At 45.2% G+C, this 17255-nt stretch overlaps 1 protein-coding gene across 2 annotated transcripts in view; it reads left to right on the forward strand.

The window, feature by feature from the left end:
• DROSHA (drosha ribonuclease III) overlaps positions 1-8105 on the forward strand; it is a 108050-nt gene extending 99945 nt beyond the window's left edge. For both annotated transcript variants that reach the window (XM_077353447.1, XM_077353445.1), the window contains exons 31-32: positions 71-117; positions 7699-8105. In XM_077353447.1, coding sequence (XP_077209562.1) covers positions 71-117; positions 7699-7829 — 178 coding nt within the window. In that variant the 3' untranslated portion in view covers positions 7830-8105. The remainder of the gene's footprint in view (positions 1-70; positions 118-7698) is intronic.
• The last annotated feature ends 9150 nt before the right edge of the window (positions 8106-17255 follow it).

Here is a 17255-nt window from a genome sequence, read left to right on the forward strand (position 1 = left end):
GCTTCTGGGAAGCTGTAGTTTATCCCCATCATATATTTGCCATGTTAATTATTTTCTCTCTTCCATACAGCATTCAACAAGCAGAGATGTGTGCAGCTATGGATGCCCTGGAAAAATGTAAGTGGGTTTCTTGGAAACCGTTGTATGAAGGGTTTGGTTTTTTAAAAATTATTCCACTGGTGAGGGAGGATGGGAGGCAGGGCCTATGGGATGAGATCATGAGAGAGAGGAGCAGGGATGGAAGGAGCAAATGGCCATTCGCTCTAGAGGTCCTGTCCTTCTGGTTACTTCTTCTAGGGCCTTTTAAATGAGAAGTAGCTTTATGAAAATACACACACGTTTTTGGTTTGTTTGTTTGTTTGCATTCAGGGCAACCTTTTGCTTGCTTACTCTTGAGCTAAGATTGTCTGGTCCCCCCCAGTGAAGAGATGGGAGAAGAGGGTTGCTAGATCCAGTTCTAGAAACTCCTGGAGATTTGGGGATGACGCTTGGGCAGAACAGGAACCTCAGTGTTGGGATACAGTGCCACAGGCTGCACCTTCTAAAGCTTCTCTTCTGAGAACTGATCTCTGTAGTCTGGAGATGAGCTGTAATTCTGGTGGATTCCCAGGTCTTACCTGGAAGCTGGCATCCCCCTGTCCTGAGCAGATACAGACTAGGCTGAGTGGAACTGGCTCCCAAGTGCTCATTTCAGACTTTTGTGTTTGTGTTGGTCAGACATTTGCTTGGTGCCTTGTAAGTCTCTTGGGGCCGTGTAAGTGTGCAAGCAACACTTTCTAACAGATTTTTTCGTACTGCGCACCCCAGAGCAAGCCTTATTGTTGTTATTATTTAATTTATTTCCTGCCACTCCTGAGACCAGCTCGTGGCAGGTTACAGAGTGTCCAATAAAAACCCCAATAAAACCCTATTAAAAACAGGACAACAAAATCATAGAACAAAACTGGAACAAACATGGTGGTAATTCCTCGATCTCCCTACCCCCCAACCAGCCTCTAGTGGAAAGAGGGGTCAAAAATAGTAAGTGGCCTAACCACTGCCTAACACCAGAAGGGGCCCAAAACCGATCTTCCTCACTACTCTGGCCTCAACCATAGACCTGGCAGAAGAGCTCTGTTTTGTAGGCCAAGCCTTGAGCTTGTCTCTCTCCAAGTCGGCAGAGAGAATGTAAAAACCATCCAGGAGATCAGACATTTCTATGGCCACTGAGTCGCCCTGTGTGAATCTTATCGGGAAGTTATTTGTTAGATTAGCAGAGAGATTCCACATATAAATATTTTCCGAAATCCCCAGTGGATTGATTTGATTGTTAGACTCTGATTTGATTGTTAGAAAAAGGACCAACAGATTTTTAATGAGCTCTGTGGTTTAAGTCCAAACCTGGAAGAGTTTTCTGTCAAAATGCACGTGGTCTTAAGCAGTTCTCTGTGAAACTAAAGAACTCCCCACTGTCATAACCACCCTTCAGATATTAGAAAGACAGGATGCTGACAGTGCGCAGTGTGCCCTCTCCTTGTCATGGCACCAGTAAGCTCTGCTTTTTATGTGAACTTCAAATAATTCAACAGTTTGATTATTGCAACCTCCCCTTAGATAAAAGGGAGTGTGTATTAAAGTGGGAATTTGAGGAAGCGCCATTCAGAGCAGAGGTCCATGAATGGGTATTGGCCACAAGGTATAGATGGAAGACTTTGTCTGGGTCAGTAATGCTCAGTATTCTTGGTGCTTGGGTAGCCACTGTGGGATGGCTTCTAGACTTCCAGCCCTACTGACGGCACCTGGGTTTTGGCCACTGCATGACCCAGAGTACTGGACTGGGTGGGCCATAGACCTGATCCAACAGGGCTTCTGTTATGACTGGGAAGTGATGCTCTGTATTCTTGGTGCTTGGGAGACAACAGTGGGAGGGCATCTGGAGTTCTGGCCCCACTGGTGGCTCTCCTGACAAGGTTTTGGTCACTGTGTGTCAGAGTATTTTACTGGATGGGCCATTGGTTATAAATTGAATGAATGAATGAATAAAATAAATTATGTCTTTATGTTCATATAGTATGAACCCTCCACACACACACAGACACAGTTAAGCCATAGATTATATATATAGACAGAGAGATATGGATGAATAGGATAGGATAGGAAACTAGGGCCTAGTCTGCACACATAGGATAATGCACTTTCAATGTACTTTGGCAGCTGGATTTTCCTGTGCAGAACAGGAAAATCTACTCCTAAAGTGCATTGAAAGTGCGTTATCTGTTGTGTGCGGAATGGGCCAAGGTTGAGAAAAAAGTTCTTGGTTCTGCAGACCTTCCAGAGCATGTTGCAAGGACCACGTCCCTTCACCCAGCAATCAACCCGCAGGACACTCTGGATGTTTCCCTTGCAGAGTGTCCCTGTGTTTGTGCAACTTTATAATCTGTACCCTTTTGCTTTTATTTACTTCCAACATTTATATTCCGCCTTGTAAGGGCCACCAAAGCAGCTAACAGTTTAAAACATGCATGAGTCAGCGGAGTAAAAGTCGAAAGAAAGAAATGACTGTAGAAAACAGTTTTTAAAAGTTTTTTTAAAAAGCGTTAAAGCCATTTTTTTTAAGTTAAAAATTCACAGTTAAAATACATAAAAACCATAAAACCTTTGGGAGGAGGGATCACCTAAGGAAGTCAAATGAAGCAAAGAACTCCTCACCTGCTGGTGGGTGGTGGCAGCAGTAGGGGCCAGGCTAGTCTCCTCGGGATGCTGTTTACAGGTGGTGTCGTTTCCGTGGGTGTGCGGATCCACCTATGATGGACCAGGCACCTCAATACCTTTGCTACACATTGTCCTCTATAGCAGAGGTAGTCAACCTGTGGTCCTCCAGATGTTCATGGACTACAATTCCCATGAGCCCCTGCCAGCAAACGCTGGCAGGGCTCATGGGAATTGTAGTCTATGGACATCTGGAGGACCACAGGTTGACTACCCCCGCTCTATAGGGTGCCAAGGTGGAAAAACCAAACTCTGTTTGTACTTTTGAACAGAAGTTTTTGTTTCAGCTAAAAACTCTCCTTTTGCATCCCTGTTTACCATCCTAATCCTTCCGAAACGCTCGCAATATTTCAGGCCCTTGTTGTCTGCGCTTTGGTCCAGCAGAGGGCTGATCTCTCTGGCCTTGCTCCAGCAAAGCACTTAAGCCTGTGCTTAAATCCAGGCCCACGAGTCATTCCACTGACGCTCACGATCCGGCCCTGCTGATTAAAATAAAGCCGGCGCTTTGTTAGAAGGGAAGGCCAGAGTGCTCACCTTGTAGGATTGATTGCAAAACCCGCAAGCCGCAGCCAAACAGGAACTTAAATCTTTTGTATCGCAGCCTCGGATAACTCTCCATTTCATTGAAACCTTTGGCAGAGGTGGCTTTGTGTTATCTTGAAGGAGTTGAGCTCATCTGCTTACATCAGCCAAACAATCCATAATCTTCAGGCCTGGTCTTTAAAGGAATACAGTCCCAATATATTCTTTATAAGTGGGTGTATTTTAAAAAATGTGTGCTCTTCGGTTCATTTCCCACTACTGTATCATTTCCTTTGTGTTAACGTTGAGCATGAAGCTCAGGCAGCTAACGGCTGTCAGATGGGTCGAGAATGAATCGGAAACAACACATGGAACCTCTTATTCAGTCAAATCTTCCGTACGATTTTCATCAGCAGTGAATTAAAAGACACGATGGGGTCTGATCCTGAATTCCATCTCTCTTCTGCTCGACTCCTCTCGTTCATTGTCTCACATTCTGCACACGAGGTTTAAGATACAAACAGGGAAACAAAAAGCAACATAGACAAAGAAACAAGTTTTAGTATTAAAATAATAAAAAAGTTTGACAGACCAGGGACCACTCTGATAATTAGCACTGCTAGCATTCAGCTTCCGTTCTTTAGAACTGTGAGGGACGAATCAGACATCATGAAGATTAAAAGGGATCCTGGGCTTGTGAATAATTTGAGGTGGGGAGACACAAAGGGGAGCATTTGACGGTGTTCCTTTCAAGATTTCAGTGCATTTTCAGCAGCCAAGAGGATGCTCCCCCACCCTCTCATTGGCCCTTTAAAGAGACTTTCAGCAGCCAGGAGGATGCTCCCCCCACCCTCTCATTGGCCCTCCAAAGAGACTTTCAGCAGCCAAGAGGATGCTCCCCCACCCTCTCATTGGCCCTCCAAAGAGACTTTCAGCAGCCAGGAGGATGCTCCCCCACCTTCTCATTGGCCCTTTAAAGAGACTTTCAGCAGCCAGGAGGATGCTCCCCCCACCCTCTCATTGGCCCTCCAAAGAGACTTTCAGCAGCCAAGAGGATGCTCCCCCACCCTCTCATTGGCCCTTTAAAGAGACTTTCAGCAGCCAGGAGGATGCTCCCCCACCCTCTTATTGGCCCTTTAAAGAGACTTGGCCCTCCAAAGAGACTTTCAGCAGCCAGGAGGATGCTCCCCCACCCTCTCATTGGCCCTCCAAAGAGACTTTCAGCAGCCAAGAGGATGCTCCCCCACCCTCTCATTGGCCCTCCAAGGACTCATATGGGTGGTTTGTTTTTTCTCCCAATGACCCTGATTCAGAAATGTCAGAGGCTTTTGCTCTGCCTCTTGGCTTCAGCTGTGTTTCCCATGCCGTCCCCATGAGCCTCATTTTCCCAAGGACACCAGCTGGTTCCGCATCAGCACTAGCGAATCACTCAGAAACGGCAATTTGTCTTCTGGTACCCAATCCAACACAGGCAGTGCTTTCAACCATGTCCTTACACCTGGCATCACCATTGTTGGTTTTTGAGAGCCATCAGCTCTTTTTTTTCATTTTGTTTTTTAATGCCCATTATGTTGGTAATGGGGGAGATTATCTTGATTAGCGCCAGATGGAGCCCCTCTTGTCCTTGATGAAAAATGATAGCTGTTCAACCGAGACCTTCCCAGCGTTGTTCATCTTGGGTTAAATATTAAACAAACAAAAAAAACCATTTTGCCTTGGTTTACATAGAGGGCTTACATAGCATCCCCAATTCTCCATGTTTCCCAGTCAAGGGAGACTATTGTTCAAACAAATAGCAAAGTTGATCTGACACCAGTGGTAACAAGAGAAAGAATTTTTGCTTACATAAATAGAGGCATGTTTTAGGGGACGTATTAAGGTAGGAGCATTTAACTTGTTGCAAACAGATTAACTTCAAAAAGGTTGACTCGCTGTAGCTCCAAGCCCAGGTCGTAGAGAGAAGAAGAAAGGTCCTATATATAAGATGAAACATATAAGGCAAGTTCAGCATCTAGCCAATGAGAGGGTGAGGCCAACTGCTGAGTGAGAAAATTCTCTTAACCCTTTCCCTCCCACCTCCTCTTGCATGCAGAGTGACGATATCCAGCCATTCCCTGATATGTGATACTTCACAATTTTTTTTTCATGTGGTTATTGCCCCCCCTGCTTCCAGTGAAACATTGGGGAGGGGGGGGGCTTATAAATGATTTACTATTCTCCATTATTTTCTAGAGCAGGAGTGTCAAATAGCTCCTGGTCCCCTTCCATGACTTGCTTGTCCTGAGTCCCAGAACCCGCTGCAGAGGGTTGCTCCAATCATTCCTGCCCCCCACCCCTATCTTCATGGCCTCTATTGAGATTTCCCATGTGTTGATTATTCCTTCACACGCAGATGTGTTAGCTGTAAACTGCATTTTCGTATGAAGATAAAAACTGGTGTGGATTTGAATGGCGTATTGCTGGGGTGGAGGGTAGTGGTTAGGAGTGTGGACTTCTAATCTGGCAAGCCAGGTTTGATTCTGTGCTTCCTCCCTCACATGCAACCAGCTGGGTGAACTTGGGCTTGCCACAGCACTGATAAAGCTGTTCTGACTGAGCAGTAATATTAGGGCTCTCTCAGCCTCACCCACCCCACAGGGTGTCTGTGGTGGGGAGACGAAAGGGAAGCCCGCTTTGAGACTCCTTCAGGTAAAGAAAGGCAGCATATAAGAACCAACTCTTCTTCTTCAGTAATATCAGGGCTCTCTCAGCCTCACCTCCCTCACAGGGTGTCTGTTGTGGGGAGAGGAAAGGGAAAGCAAATGTAAGCTTCTCTGAGAGTCCTGGTAGAGAAAAGTATCACGTAAGAACCAACTCTTTCTTCTTCTATAAATGTTCTTTACAGCCGTTGTCTTAAGCATGGCAGGAGTGGCTGTGATGCCGTTGACTCCTTTCTGAAAATAAACTACTGAGTTTTCCCTGGAACTCTGAGTTTGCGCTTTTTGAAAAAATCACCACAGAACCTGACGGGTTGGCCAAACGGGAGCTCTCCAGATGCCCACGGACTACCATCACCATAGTAGTCAGCAGGAGCCAGCAGGAGCTCATGGTGATGCTAATCCATGAACATCTGGAGAAGTCCTAGTTTGGCCACCCCTGACCTAGAGCATGTTAAATGATGAAGTCTTCTGCCAGCAAAACGCCAAAGAATCCAAGTACTAGCGACATGATTACTGAGGTACCTGTAAGCTAACGCAGGGGTAGTCAACCTGTGGTCCTCCAGATGTCCATGGACTACAATTCCCATGAGCCCCTGCCAGCGAATGCTGGCAGGGGCTCATGGGAATGGTAGTCCATGGACATCTGGAGGACCACAGGTTGACTACCCCTGAGCTAATACATCTCCACATATACATTTTGAAAAGAAACTCCTAAACCATCCGTCCGTTCCCTTTATAATGAATGCCAAACAAGGTATGTCCACTCCCTTTAGTGGCGTCATGGTCATAGCAATGGAAAAAAATGCTTTTCAATAAGAATGCAAAGGAAACACAAGGTGAAACGCAAGGGAGGACGGTATATATACATATAATGAAATTAAAATAAATAAAAATAACTGTACATGTGCCTCATTGAAACGAATGGGACAAGTGAGTTGTGCTTAATGAGGCCCATTGATTTCAATAGCGCTTCAACACCCCTGACTCCAGCTGGATTTGACCAGTATTTTTAAACGTATCGGCTTAGTCAGGCAGCAATTTGTTTCTGAGTATTTCTTCAAATAACATCACTGTTCTTGGCCCGTCTTCAAATAATAAGTATTTGTTTCTGGTTTACCCCTTCATTATTCCTGTACTTAGTATGATCACCCCCTGATTTTGTAATGCATGCAATCTCTGTTATCTTGCACTGTTGGCCTAATTCCATGTAAGGTAAGCATAATGTATATCTCAAAAATAACAGCTGATACAGAATCTATCCCCTTGTGAGCATTCCGGTAGGGCATGTCTTAGGATGAGTCAAGAAGCGTGTCAAGCAGAGAAAATAATCACGCTGAGTGGAAACAAGTACGGAAACCTTCCAAAAGTTTTAAAAGGCATCTTTTTCATTAGTTACGGTGATATAGGACAGGAGTAGTCAACCTGTGGTCCTCCAGAGGTCCATGGACTACAATCCCCATGAGCCCCTGCCAGCGAACGCTGGCAGGGGCTTATGGGGATTGTAGTCCATGGACTTCTGGAGGACCACAGGTTGACTACCCCTGATTTAGGAGATCCCTGGTCCTGTAAGGGCAACCTTCCTCTGTGTGACCTGGGTCAGAGGGTAGTTTTGGACTGCACGTGTGCTATATTAAATGTTTTCCCTTCTCTTTTGCAATAAAATAGGATCCCTTTTTGTATCCCTGACCGGTCTTGACTTTAATGCGCACCATGTTTCTCCTTGTCTCAGACAACTTTCCTCAGATGGCCCATCAGAAGCGGTTCATCGAACGGAAGTACAGGCAAGAGCTCAAAGAAATGAGGTGGGAAAGGGAGCATCAGGAAAGGGAGCTGGAGGAGATGGAAGACCTCAGGAAATAATAAGCAAATGGCGGCTTGGCCTTTGATGGAAACCGAACCCAGATTGGCCGCAAACGAATGAACGAAACCGGCTTTTTTTTGTGATCGGAATCATGTTTACTTTTAATGGCTTTTTTTTTTTAGCGTTGAGTTTTTATTTTGTTTTTAGCTGTAAAGTTTTTATTCGTAAAGATCCTTTTTCTTTTTAACACAAAACTTTTTAATTTTCTGCCTCGAGAATTCTGCTTTTGTTTTCCAGCGTGGGCTTGTGAGACAATAAAGTATTTTATTTCCAAATCTTCCCCCAAAGTAGTTTTCTCGTGCATAAATGGCACACTCTTTCTTCGCTGCGCTAACCTTCCCATGCTACACTATTAACTATTCTGTGCACAGGTTGGAAGAGGTTTTGCTACAGAAATGCTACCTGAACAGGGATATGGCTGATCATTATATAGGTCTGTATCTAACTAGCTTTTAGCAGAAGATGCTGGCAAATGTCCTTTTGAGCGCTGGGAAAAACGATGTCCACAGGATCCCTCATTGACCAAAAGCTATGACAACTGGGGCTGGAGTGAGGACCAAGAATGAAGCAAAATTGCCCTTCCTTGGAGCTTTATGATCTGAGGGGGAAGGACAATAGAGGGGAAATTCATGTCAACTGCATCAGCAGTTGGTTGAATATAATCGTCATCTTTAGTGTTGGGATCAGGAAGGAAAATTCCATGTATTGTAGCAGCAGATGGTCTAAAACTCTGTTACCCATTAAGGGTGTTACCCAGAAGCAAAATCTTTCCAAAAAGAGAGAAAGAAATATTCCAGATAATGTATAGCTCAAGGCCACCAGTGGTGTCTGCTGTTGAAATACACAGATGGCAGAATGGAACAACTCAGTAAGTGGTTTCACCAAGTAGCCTACCTTGAGCATGTCATATTTGTCTAGACCAGGGGTGGGCAAACTGTGGCCCTCCAGATGGCTATGGACTACAATTCCCATGAGCCCCTGCCAGCAAATGCTCATGGGAATTGTAGTCCATGGATGTCTGGAGGGCCTGGTTTGCCCACCCCTGGTTTAGGTCATGTCATAATTAAAATGAAGGCATGGGTACTCCTGTGCACATGTTGTTACCTGGACTGATAAATCAGGAATGCCATTGACTGTTGGCCCTTCCATTATGCCGTGCAGTGCTCCACTGGCAGCTTCATGAGGACCGAGTAGCTCCAGAATCTGCCCTGCTGGCCCCCGCTTCCTTTGCCTACCTCCTTTTATTTTGAGAGGCAGCTTGGTGTAGTGGGTAAGACCAGTGGCCTCTAATCTGAAGAACTAGGTTTGATTCCTCACTCCTCCACACAAAGCCAGCTGGGTGAGCCTGGGTGACCAGTCACAGTTCTCGCAGAACTCTCTCAGCTTTATTTACCTCTCAGAGTGTCTGTTGTGGGGAGAGGATGGAGAGGTTATTGCAAATCTTGGGTAGTAAGAAGCAGGGTACAAAAACCTAGCCCTTCTTTTTCTCTTCTTTTTTTCTGTTAGTATTAGAGTTTTCTACCTGGATTTGTCCTGCCTTTTTAGGCTTCCACCCAGGGAATTACAGTGCAGCATCTTGGCAGCTTTACATCCATATTCTGGCAAAGAGAGCAAATATTTTATTTGCTTAAAGCATTGATTAGCTGCCTGTTTCTTTTCCTTTACAGAGCTCAAGGCAGCATGCAATTTAAATATAAAATATATAAAACAGAGTATATAAGATCCATAACTCCAACATTTAAAATCACCATTTAGGACTGCTTTAATCAAATGCAGTTGTAGATAAAACAGTCTTTAGCTGGTTTGTAAAGATTGAAAATGAAGGGGCCAGGCTCCCTCCTTGGGGAGGTGGCTCTGTCATAGTGGGCCTGTCATTGTGTAGGGATTTAAAGGTCAAAAACAGCTTGAATTGGGCTTTGAGGTGGATCGGTAGCCGGTACAGTTGCTGTAGTATTGGAGTCACATGCTCCCAATAGCCTACTCTATCCAGCCGCAGTGTTCTACGCCAGCTGCAGCTTCTCAACAGTCTTCCAGGGTTGTCCCAAATAGACCACTCTGAGGTAGTCCAGTCCAGCTGTAATTCACTGTTGCTAGATCTGAGTGAATCAGTAACAAATTTCAACTGACATAGCAGATGGGCAAAAACCATTCTGGACCACTACAGCTACCTGGGTTTGTTTGTTTTAAGGTGAGTTGGGTACTTGGCGATTTAAGGGGAGCATAACCCTTGTCTTGTCATGAATCTGTTCCAACTTGTTCAGCCTCCAACCCATGGCTCTTTCTACACATTGGTTCAGAACATCAACGGTATCCTTGGAGTTAGGTGGGGGGGAAATGGTCAAGCAGGGTATCATCTGCCTATTGGTGGCACAACAATCCAAACTTCCTGATGGCCTGTCCTAATGGCCTCATGTTGGTATTAAACAGCATGGTGTAGAACAGGGGTAGTCAAATTACGCCCCTCCAGATGTCCATGGACTGCAATCCCCGCGAGCCCCTGCCAGCGAATGCTGGCAGGGGCTCCTGGGAATTGTAGTCCATGGACATCTGGAGGACCGCAGTTTGACTACCCTTGGTGTAGAAGATCCAACCATGCAGAACCCTATGGATCAATGGGGCACTACTAAATGTGCCACTTGTATTGGTACCTGGGAAACATAACATTGCTACGGATGAGAAAAATCTGAACTTTCGTTCTTTGCCGTGAGTAAGAGACACAGTGGGTGGAGCAGCCGGGAATGCCCTGAAAGGAGGAAGTGCGGGCAAGTGGTCCAGGTAGAAGGACAATCATCAAACATTAATCAGTTTGGTATTCATTTTACAGATGATTGGTTCCCCAAAAGGCACATGTCAGCATACAAATGCAGCACTATGGAGTATCTGTATGACCACAGCATAAAAAGCCAATACACTGCTTTCTTTTTTTTTTAACTAAAGGATGTGCCTAACTCCTCTAGCACAGACTTTCTCAATCTGGGTTTCGTGAAGCCTTGGGGCTTCTTGACCCCCTTGGAAGGGTTTCCCCGAATGGGTGGAAGTTGATTAATTTTTAATCTATAGGGCCAATGATAGACCTGGAGGGAGCGGGAAGGGGAGGGGCCCCAGGTGGGTGTGTCCACAGCTCTGCTTCCCAACCATATTCTGCACCATTGCACCACTTCTGGGGTTTCTCGAAGCCTGAAAAATGTTTCTGGGGTTTCTCAATGGTAAAAAAAAAAAAGTTGATAAAAGCTGCTCTAGCAGTTTAATCATAAACATTTACTACCCGAAGAAGTCATGGCGTACAATTTTTGAAACAAAGATTAGTGGCGGCCGAACAGTCCAAAATGTTTCCAGCACAACCCTGCGTATGTTCTCCTGCTGCTCTGGGGATTTGATTAAATAGAGGGGAAATTGTTAATTATTTTTATAATCTTACTAGTCCAGCCCTCCGTAGAGTCTTCATGCTGGCAAGAATGAGTTGTCTTTCCTCAAGTGTCCTTGTAGGAAGATACCAGCATGGCCCAAGGAGGGAAAGATTGTGTCCCTGTTCTGCGAACTGTCCCGATTCAACCTTACATATTATTTTAGATTGTGAACTTCATGTGAGTCTTCGCAGAAAACTTCTGGATCCTCTACTTTGTCCCAGAGGTCTAGTAAATGATGAAGCTACACTCCAGTTTCTGCTTAATGATCTTTCTGCAGAGACCACATTGTGTGTAGCTGATTTTTTAATGGCTGTTTATCGAGCTAGAATTAAGATGTTTTAATCAGCTGATTTTACTGTATTTTAGTCTATAACATTAACTTATTTTACTCTATTATAATTTTACCCTGCTTGGCTGTACTTGCCTCTTATTGTTATGTCAATAAAGGTTTATATATATTTAAAAAAAACATTTAATTCTGGTTTCCTCCAGCGGATATATATTTTTATTGGCTTAACTGGCAAAAAAAGGTTTTGTTCAAAATGTTTCTTTTGGATGGTGCAGTTGCTTTCAACTTCAGATGACTTCTGGGGTGGGGTGGTGGCAGTATTCCCTCCATGAGATGCTAGTTTTGTGGAGGACAGCTTTCAAGGGGTAGATACATCACCAACCACCTGTGCTGCAGGCCCCATTTTGATTCCAAAGCCATGTTTCTTAGGGTTAGGCGCTTTAGCCTCCGGAGCAGCCATTGCAGCCTGAAGCAGCCAGTAGCATGGGCAGGAAGGGTGGCATTGGTGCCAGGCTGCCAGTTGGCAACCCCCCCCCCCCCCCCACACTGCAGCACAGTGCTGGCTGCTTTGGGCTGGAACGGCTGCTCCAGTGGCCGAAGTGCCCAACCCTTCTTAAGATCCCCTGTTATATTTGAGAAATCCTTTGAGAAATTTCTTGGTTGATGTGGATACTGTTTGTTTTGTCTCTAGTTCTATTCGGACGGAACTGTTCTTAGGGGATTTGAAAAGTGCCGGAAACTTATGTTTACAGATAAAGCCAGCTCGGTGTACACCTGGTTTCTCTGTTGTGGCCCCTATATTGTGGAAGAGTCTGCCTGCTGAAATCAGGAAGGCTCTGATCATCCTGCCTTTCTGCCAACAATAAATGAAATCAGAGGGGTGGGACCCAGTGACAGACCAAACAAGGAACAAGCAATCCGGCACTGGGATCCCAGTCGGGTACATCCAATTATTCCAATGTAATAAACAGACTTCCAGGGAGTTTTCAATCTTCAGTTAATTCATTAAGAATTTGCTTGTTCCTTTTCTGCAAACAATGCCAAACCAAATTATCTTCCAGGAGGGTTTTTTGTTTTGTCTTTTACACAGGTAATATTACTGTACTGTAATCAAACATTTTAGAAAAATGCCTTAGAGAGGAATGAGGACTGCATGTGTAGTATGCACACCCTGTTTCAGTAAGTATGATTCTACTATGTAGCTTCTGCATTATTTAGTGTTGGCATGTTAATGCTTATGCTCGATTCCATCATGGTTTCATCTTTTCCAGCTTGGTTTCTTCAAACCAAGCCCTGTTTCCCTGTTCGTTGGATTCCCCATTCCAGTGGATTTTGTTGTCTCACATGGAGCGTGTCCAGAGGAGGGCAACAAAGATGGCGAGGGGTTTGGAGACCAAGACGTATGAGGAAAGGTTGAGGGAGCTTGGTCTGTTCAACCTGGAGAGGAGACGACTGAGAGGGGATCTGATAACCATCTTCGAGTATTTAGAAGGCTGCCATGTAGAGGATGGAGTAGAGTTGTTCTCTCTTGCCCTGGAGGGATGGACTAGAACCAATGGGATGAAATTAATTCAAAAGAAACATCCAGAAGAAGTTCCTGACAGAGCGGTATCTCAGTGGAACAGGCTTCCTTGGGAAGTGGTAGAGGGTTGACATGGCGTGCGTGACAGAAACCTGACCACAGATGGCGAAACAGTTGCCTTTAATGAACTAGCCCCTGCCGTGTTTTCCATTCACCATCAGTCGTGGACTATGGGGCGGGGAGGGAGAGTGGCAAGCCTGATCCATGATAACATCGTCAGGGCTGTGGTGACAATCCCGGGAATTGAATGTGTTAGCCTTGGGTGGGGCACAACCCTGAGTGTGGCCATCTGGTTGGTGGACCGCATGCCCTGCCCACCCTGCTATAGGCGGCTGCTGCCTGGACGTTCCCTAGACTACTAATTCTTGGGGGACTTTAACATCCATGCAGCACTGCTGTCCTCTGGAAATGGGCTGGATCTAGTGTCAGCCATGGTAGCCACAGTGATCCATGTGATGGTCAACTCTAGACTTCTGCAACTCACTCTACACAGGCTTACCCTTATCCTTGATCTGGAAACTACAACTGGTTCAGAACGCCATGGCCAGGATTCTCACCAATACACCGTGGAGATCCCACATCCAGCATATACTTCAACAACTCAGCTGGCTCCCAATTGAATTCCGAATCAGGCTTAAGGTTTGGGTTCTTACCTTCAATGCCATACGTGGTCTGGGCCCAGTGTACCTAAGAGATTGTCTCCCTCCCTATACCCCCAAAAGAGCACTATGCTCTGCCACAGTCAACCAGCTGGTGATCCCTGGCCCCAAAACAGCACGTTGGTCCTCCACAAGGGCCAGAACTTTCTCTGTCCTGGCCTGCACCTGGTGGAACAAGTTCCCTGAAGATATCAGGGCCCTGCCTGAACTCCCACAATTCCGCAGGGCCTGCAAAAGGGAGCTCCTCCACCAGGAGGAGTCCGACTGACCCAACAACATCTGCTGGTCCCCCCGTTCTATGTATTCCCCCTGCAATGTTTTATGCGAACTGCCCTGAGCCGTATCGGAGGACAGTATAGAGGACAGTATAGAATAATAAATAAATATTTTTGAATGCAATCTTCATTAGTTGGTTTACACATTAAAATTGACATTTATTGTGGTTTATGCACTGAATTATGTGGGAAATGGGGAGAAGGGGTGACATTGTCAGGTAACCTTTAGAAATTATTAAGGTGACTGGCCGTTTCTTCCTGGATCAAGATACCACATGCCAAGAGTTTGGCTCCACGTGAAAGCAAAATAAATCCTCCGAAAGAGTTTCCATTGATTATATCAGCCACAGCTATAACTCAGCTTGTCATAACAAAGTTTGTATAGGGATATAAACCAGTGGAAAAGCCATTTTGAATTCAGCGGATATTAAAAATGCTAATGTTATTCAATATCCAATTACAGACTTTCTGGAAAAGCCAATTAAAATTCTGGAAGATAAGAAGTCTCAGTGACTTCATTGGACAGGTCAGCCAAAACTGCCTTATCAGCCATCTGTCGTTAGACTGATAAAGATTTTCAATTGTTGTCATGAACCTCTAGACTTTGTCGTAATTATGAGGGAAAGTGTGATTTTGAGACCGCTATCGGGAATTGATTCTGCTGAAGACCTTGAAGTCCTAGGATTATGTCTCCATGGCAGATTTCCCCCATCCCCCTCTCAAGGGGTAGGCTCAGCTTGTATTGTTTAGGCCTTTTCGCATTTTTAAATGCACTCAATAGAACCTATTGCTTTTGCTTCCTTCAACAGATGCCCAGTCAGTTTTGTGAACATGTCATAGTTAGAACAAAATCAGAGTCCACTCGGGCACCTTTAAGACCAACCTAGATTCATTCAAGGTGTGAGCTTAACACATGCATGCACACTTCCTCAGACAATGGAACAGGGATCATAAGAGTACAGCTATAAGGAGAGAATAAGTTAGTGCCAAATTAGTAAACAGTATCACAACATCCCCCATAACAACCTATGGATGTGAAAGCTGGACCTTGAAGAAGGAAGACAGGAGGAGCATAGATGCTTTTGAATTATGGTGTCGGAGACGAATGCTGCGAATACCATGGACAGCCAAAGTTACCAACAAGATAGTTTTAGAGAGGAGCAAACCTGTCATTAGAAGGCAAGATATTACAGCTAAAGCTCACTTAACTTTGGACAAATCATGTAATCAGACTCATTAGAAAAATAATTAAGGCTCGGCATGGTCAGCGGCAAAAGGAAACGTGGTCGGCCAAAGGATCCACTGGCTCGACACAATCAAAGCTGATACAGGGATGACCATGAACCAACTGAAAGAAGTGGTATTTGACAGAGATGAATGGCGAAAACTTTCCTATATAATAGCCAAGGGTCGGACATGACTGAACGGATAACATCATCATCATCAACAACATCATCACAACATCCACAGATATGCAATATGTCATAGTTGGGTAAATGTTCACATTAGAATGTGTTAGACAAGACTTATTTACTAGCTAGCGATTTTACCTTCAAGGGGCTTTCTACAAATTCTCTAAGCTTTCCTTCATGACACTAGTGTGATAACCAGTGTGGTACTATGTCAGACCTTTGTGTCGTGCCAAGATGGCTTACAGTAAAAAGTTTAACTGTTCTGTCGTTTTCATTCTGTCTGTTCTGGAGGCAAGCAAGGAGGAAGTGGGCTCAAAGGAGCAGGAAGAGTTTCCATTGATTATATCAGCCACAGCTATAACTCAGCTTGTCATAACAAAGTTTGTATAGGGATATAACCCAGTGGAAAAGCCATTTTGTATTCAGCGGATATTAAAAATGCTAATGTTTGAGCCAATAAGGCACTAGACAAGATTATCTGAAACATATCAGGAAGTTCCTGTTCTAACTGTGCTCAATACACATTGCCTCTGATGCTCCCTGTAGGCTATTCTTCATGTGCTTTTGAATCATGCACACTCCATATCTTGCATATGCCAACAAGTTTTTCACTTCTGCCATGCCAGCTTGAAATTGTGTTGTCTAAGTATTTAGATATCGATATAGAGCTGGATGGATGGATGGATGGATGTCTTACTTTAGTTCCCAACCCCACTCTGCTGACTAAACCCAGTTTGTGTCTTTAAGTTTTCATTTGCTTGGTTTGGCTTTCAGAAGGGCACAAAGTCATGAGGCGCCAGGGTCCTCAACCTTCCTGAGCCTGTGGGCACCATCGCAAACAGCTGCTGCAGAAACCAACCACGACATGTCAGGGGGGGAGGTTACAAACCTAATAGCAACTCATCAACAACTCAGGCAGTTCTGTTTAACAGCATGTGTTCTAATCTAGCGATCCCCAACCTGTGGGCCACGGACCACATGTGGTCCTTCGACTAACTGGAGGTGGGCCCCGAAAGATGCCTTCTCCCCCCCCCAGCCCTTTACTTCATCCCCCCTGGCCCTTTACAACACACTTCGGGTGTCATTGTCTCCCATCACTCCCTATCTCGTTGCAGAGAAACAAGTTCAGGGTTCCCATTGATTTGTCATTGTCATGAGTTAAAATTTCCATGAAAATAAAATGTTCCTTATGTTCATTGTTGTGGCGTGTCTGTATCTTATTTTGAAGGGATGTTTAAACATTACCATAGCGATCAGAGAGCGTTAGGGCAGTGGTTGAGAGTAGAGGAGTAAACTACCCCCCCCCCACTGGGCCTCAGTAAAAGGCGTTGAGTGGTCCCCGGTGAGTGGTCCCCGGCGTTGAGTGGTCCCTGGTAATAAAAAGGTTGGGGACCACTGTTCTAATCCACTCAGCCAATCGGAAGCTCTCCTGGGAAAAAGCCCCTCAGCCCGTCCCACTTTCTAAATGCACGTGACAGGTACCAGGAAAAGGGTCGGGGTTTCATGGCACCCATGGGCACTGTGTTGGGAAACCACAGGTTACAGAGGGTTTCTGTACACTGGAAACTCTGGTTCATCTTCATGCACAGAAGCCATGAAGGTAAGAGCAACACTGTTTTTTCTTTGCTACTGCTAATGCTTCCCTTACTAGGGATACCAACCTCCAGATGGCCTAGAGCAGGGGTAGTCAACCTGTGGTCCTCCAGATGTCCATGGACTACAATTCCCATGAGCCCCTGCCAGCAAACGCTGGCAGGGGCTCATGGGAATTGTAGTCCATGGACATCTGGAGGACCACAGG

This window comes from Paroedura picta, chromosome 9 (assembly GCF_049243985.1).
Source record: "Paroedura picta isolate Pp20150507F chromosome 9, Ppicta_v3.0, whole genome shotgun sequence".
In the NCBI taxonomy this organism is placed as follows: domain Eukaryota; kingdom Metazoa; phylum Chordata; class Lepidosauria; order Squamata; family Gekkonidae; genus Paroedura; species Paroedura picta.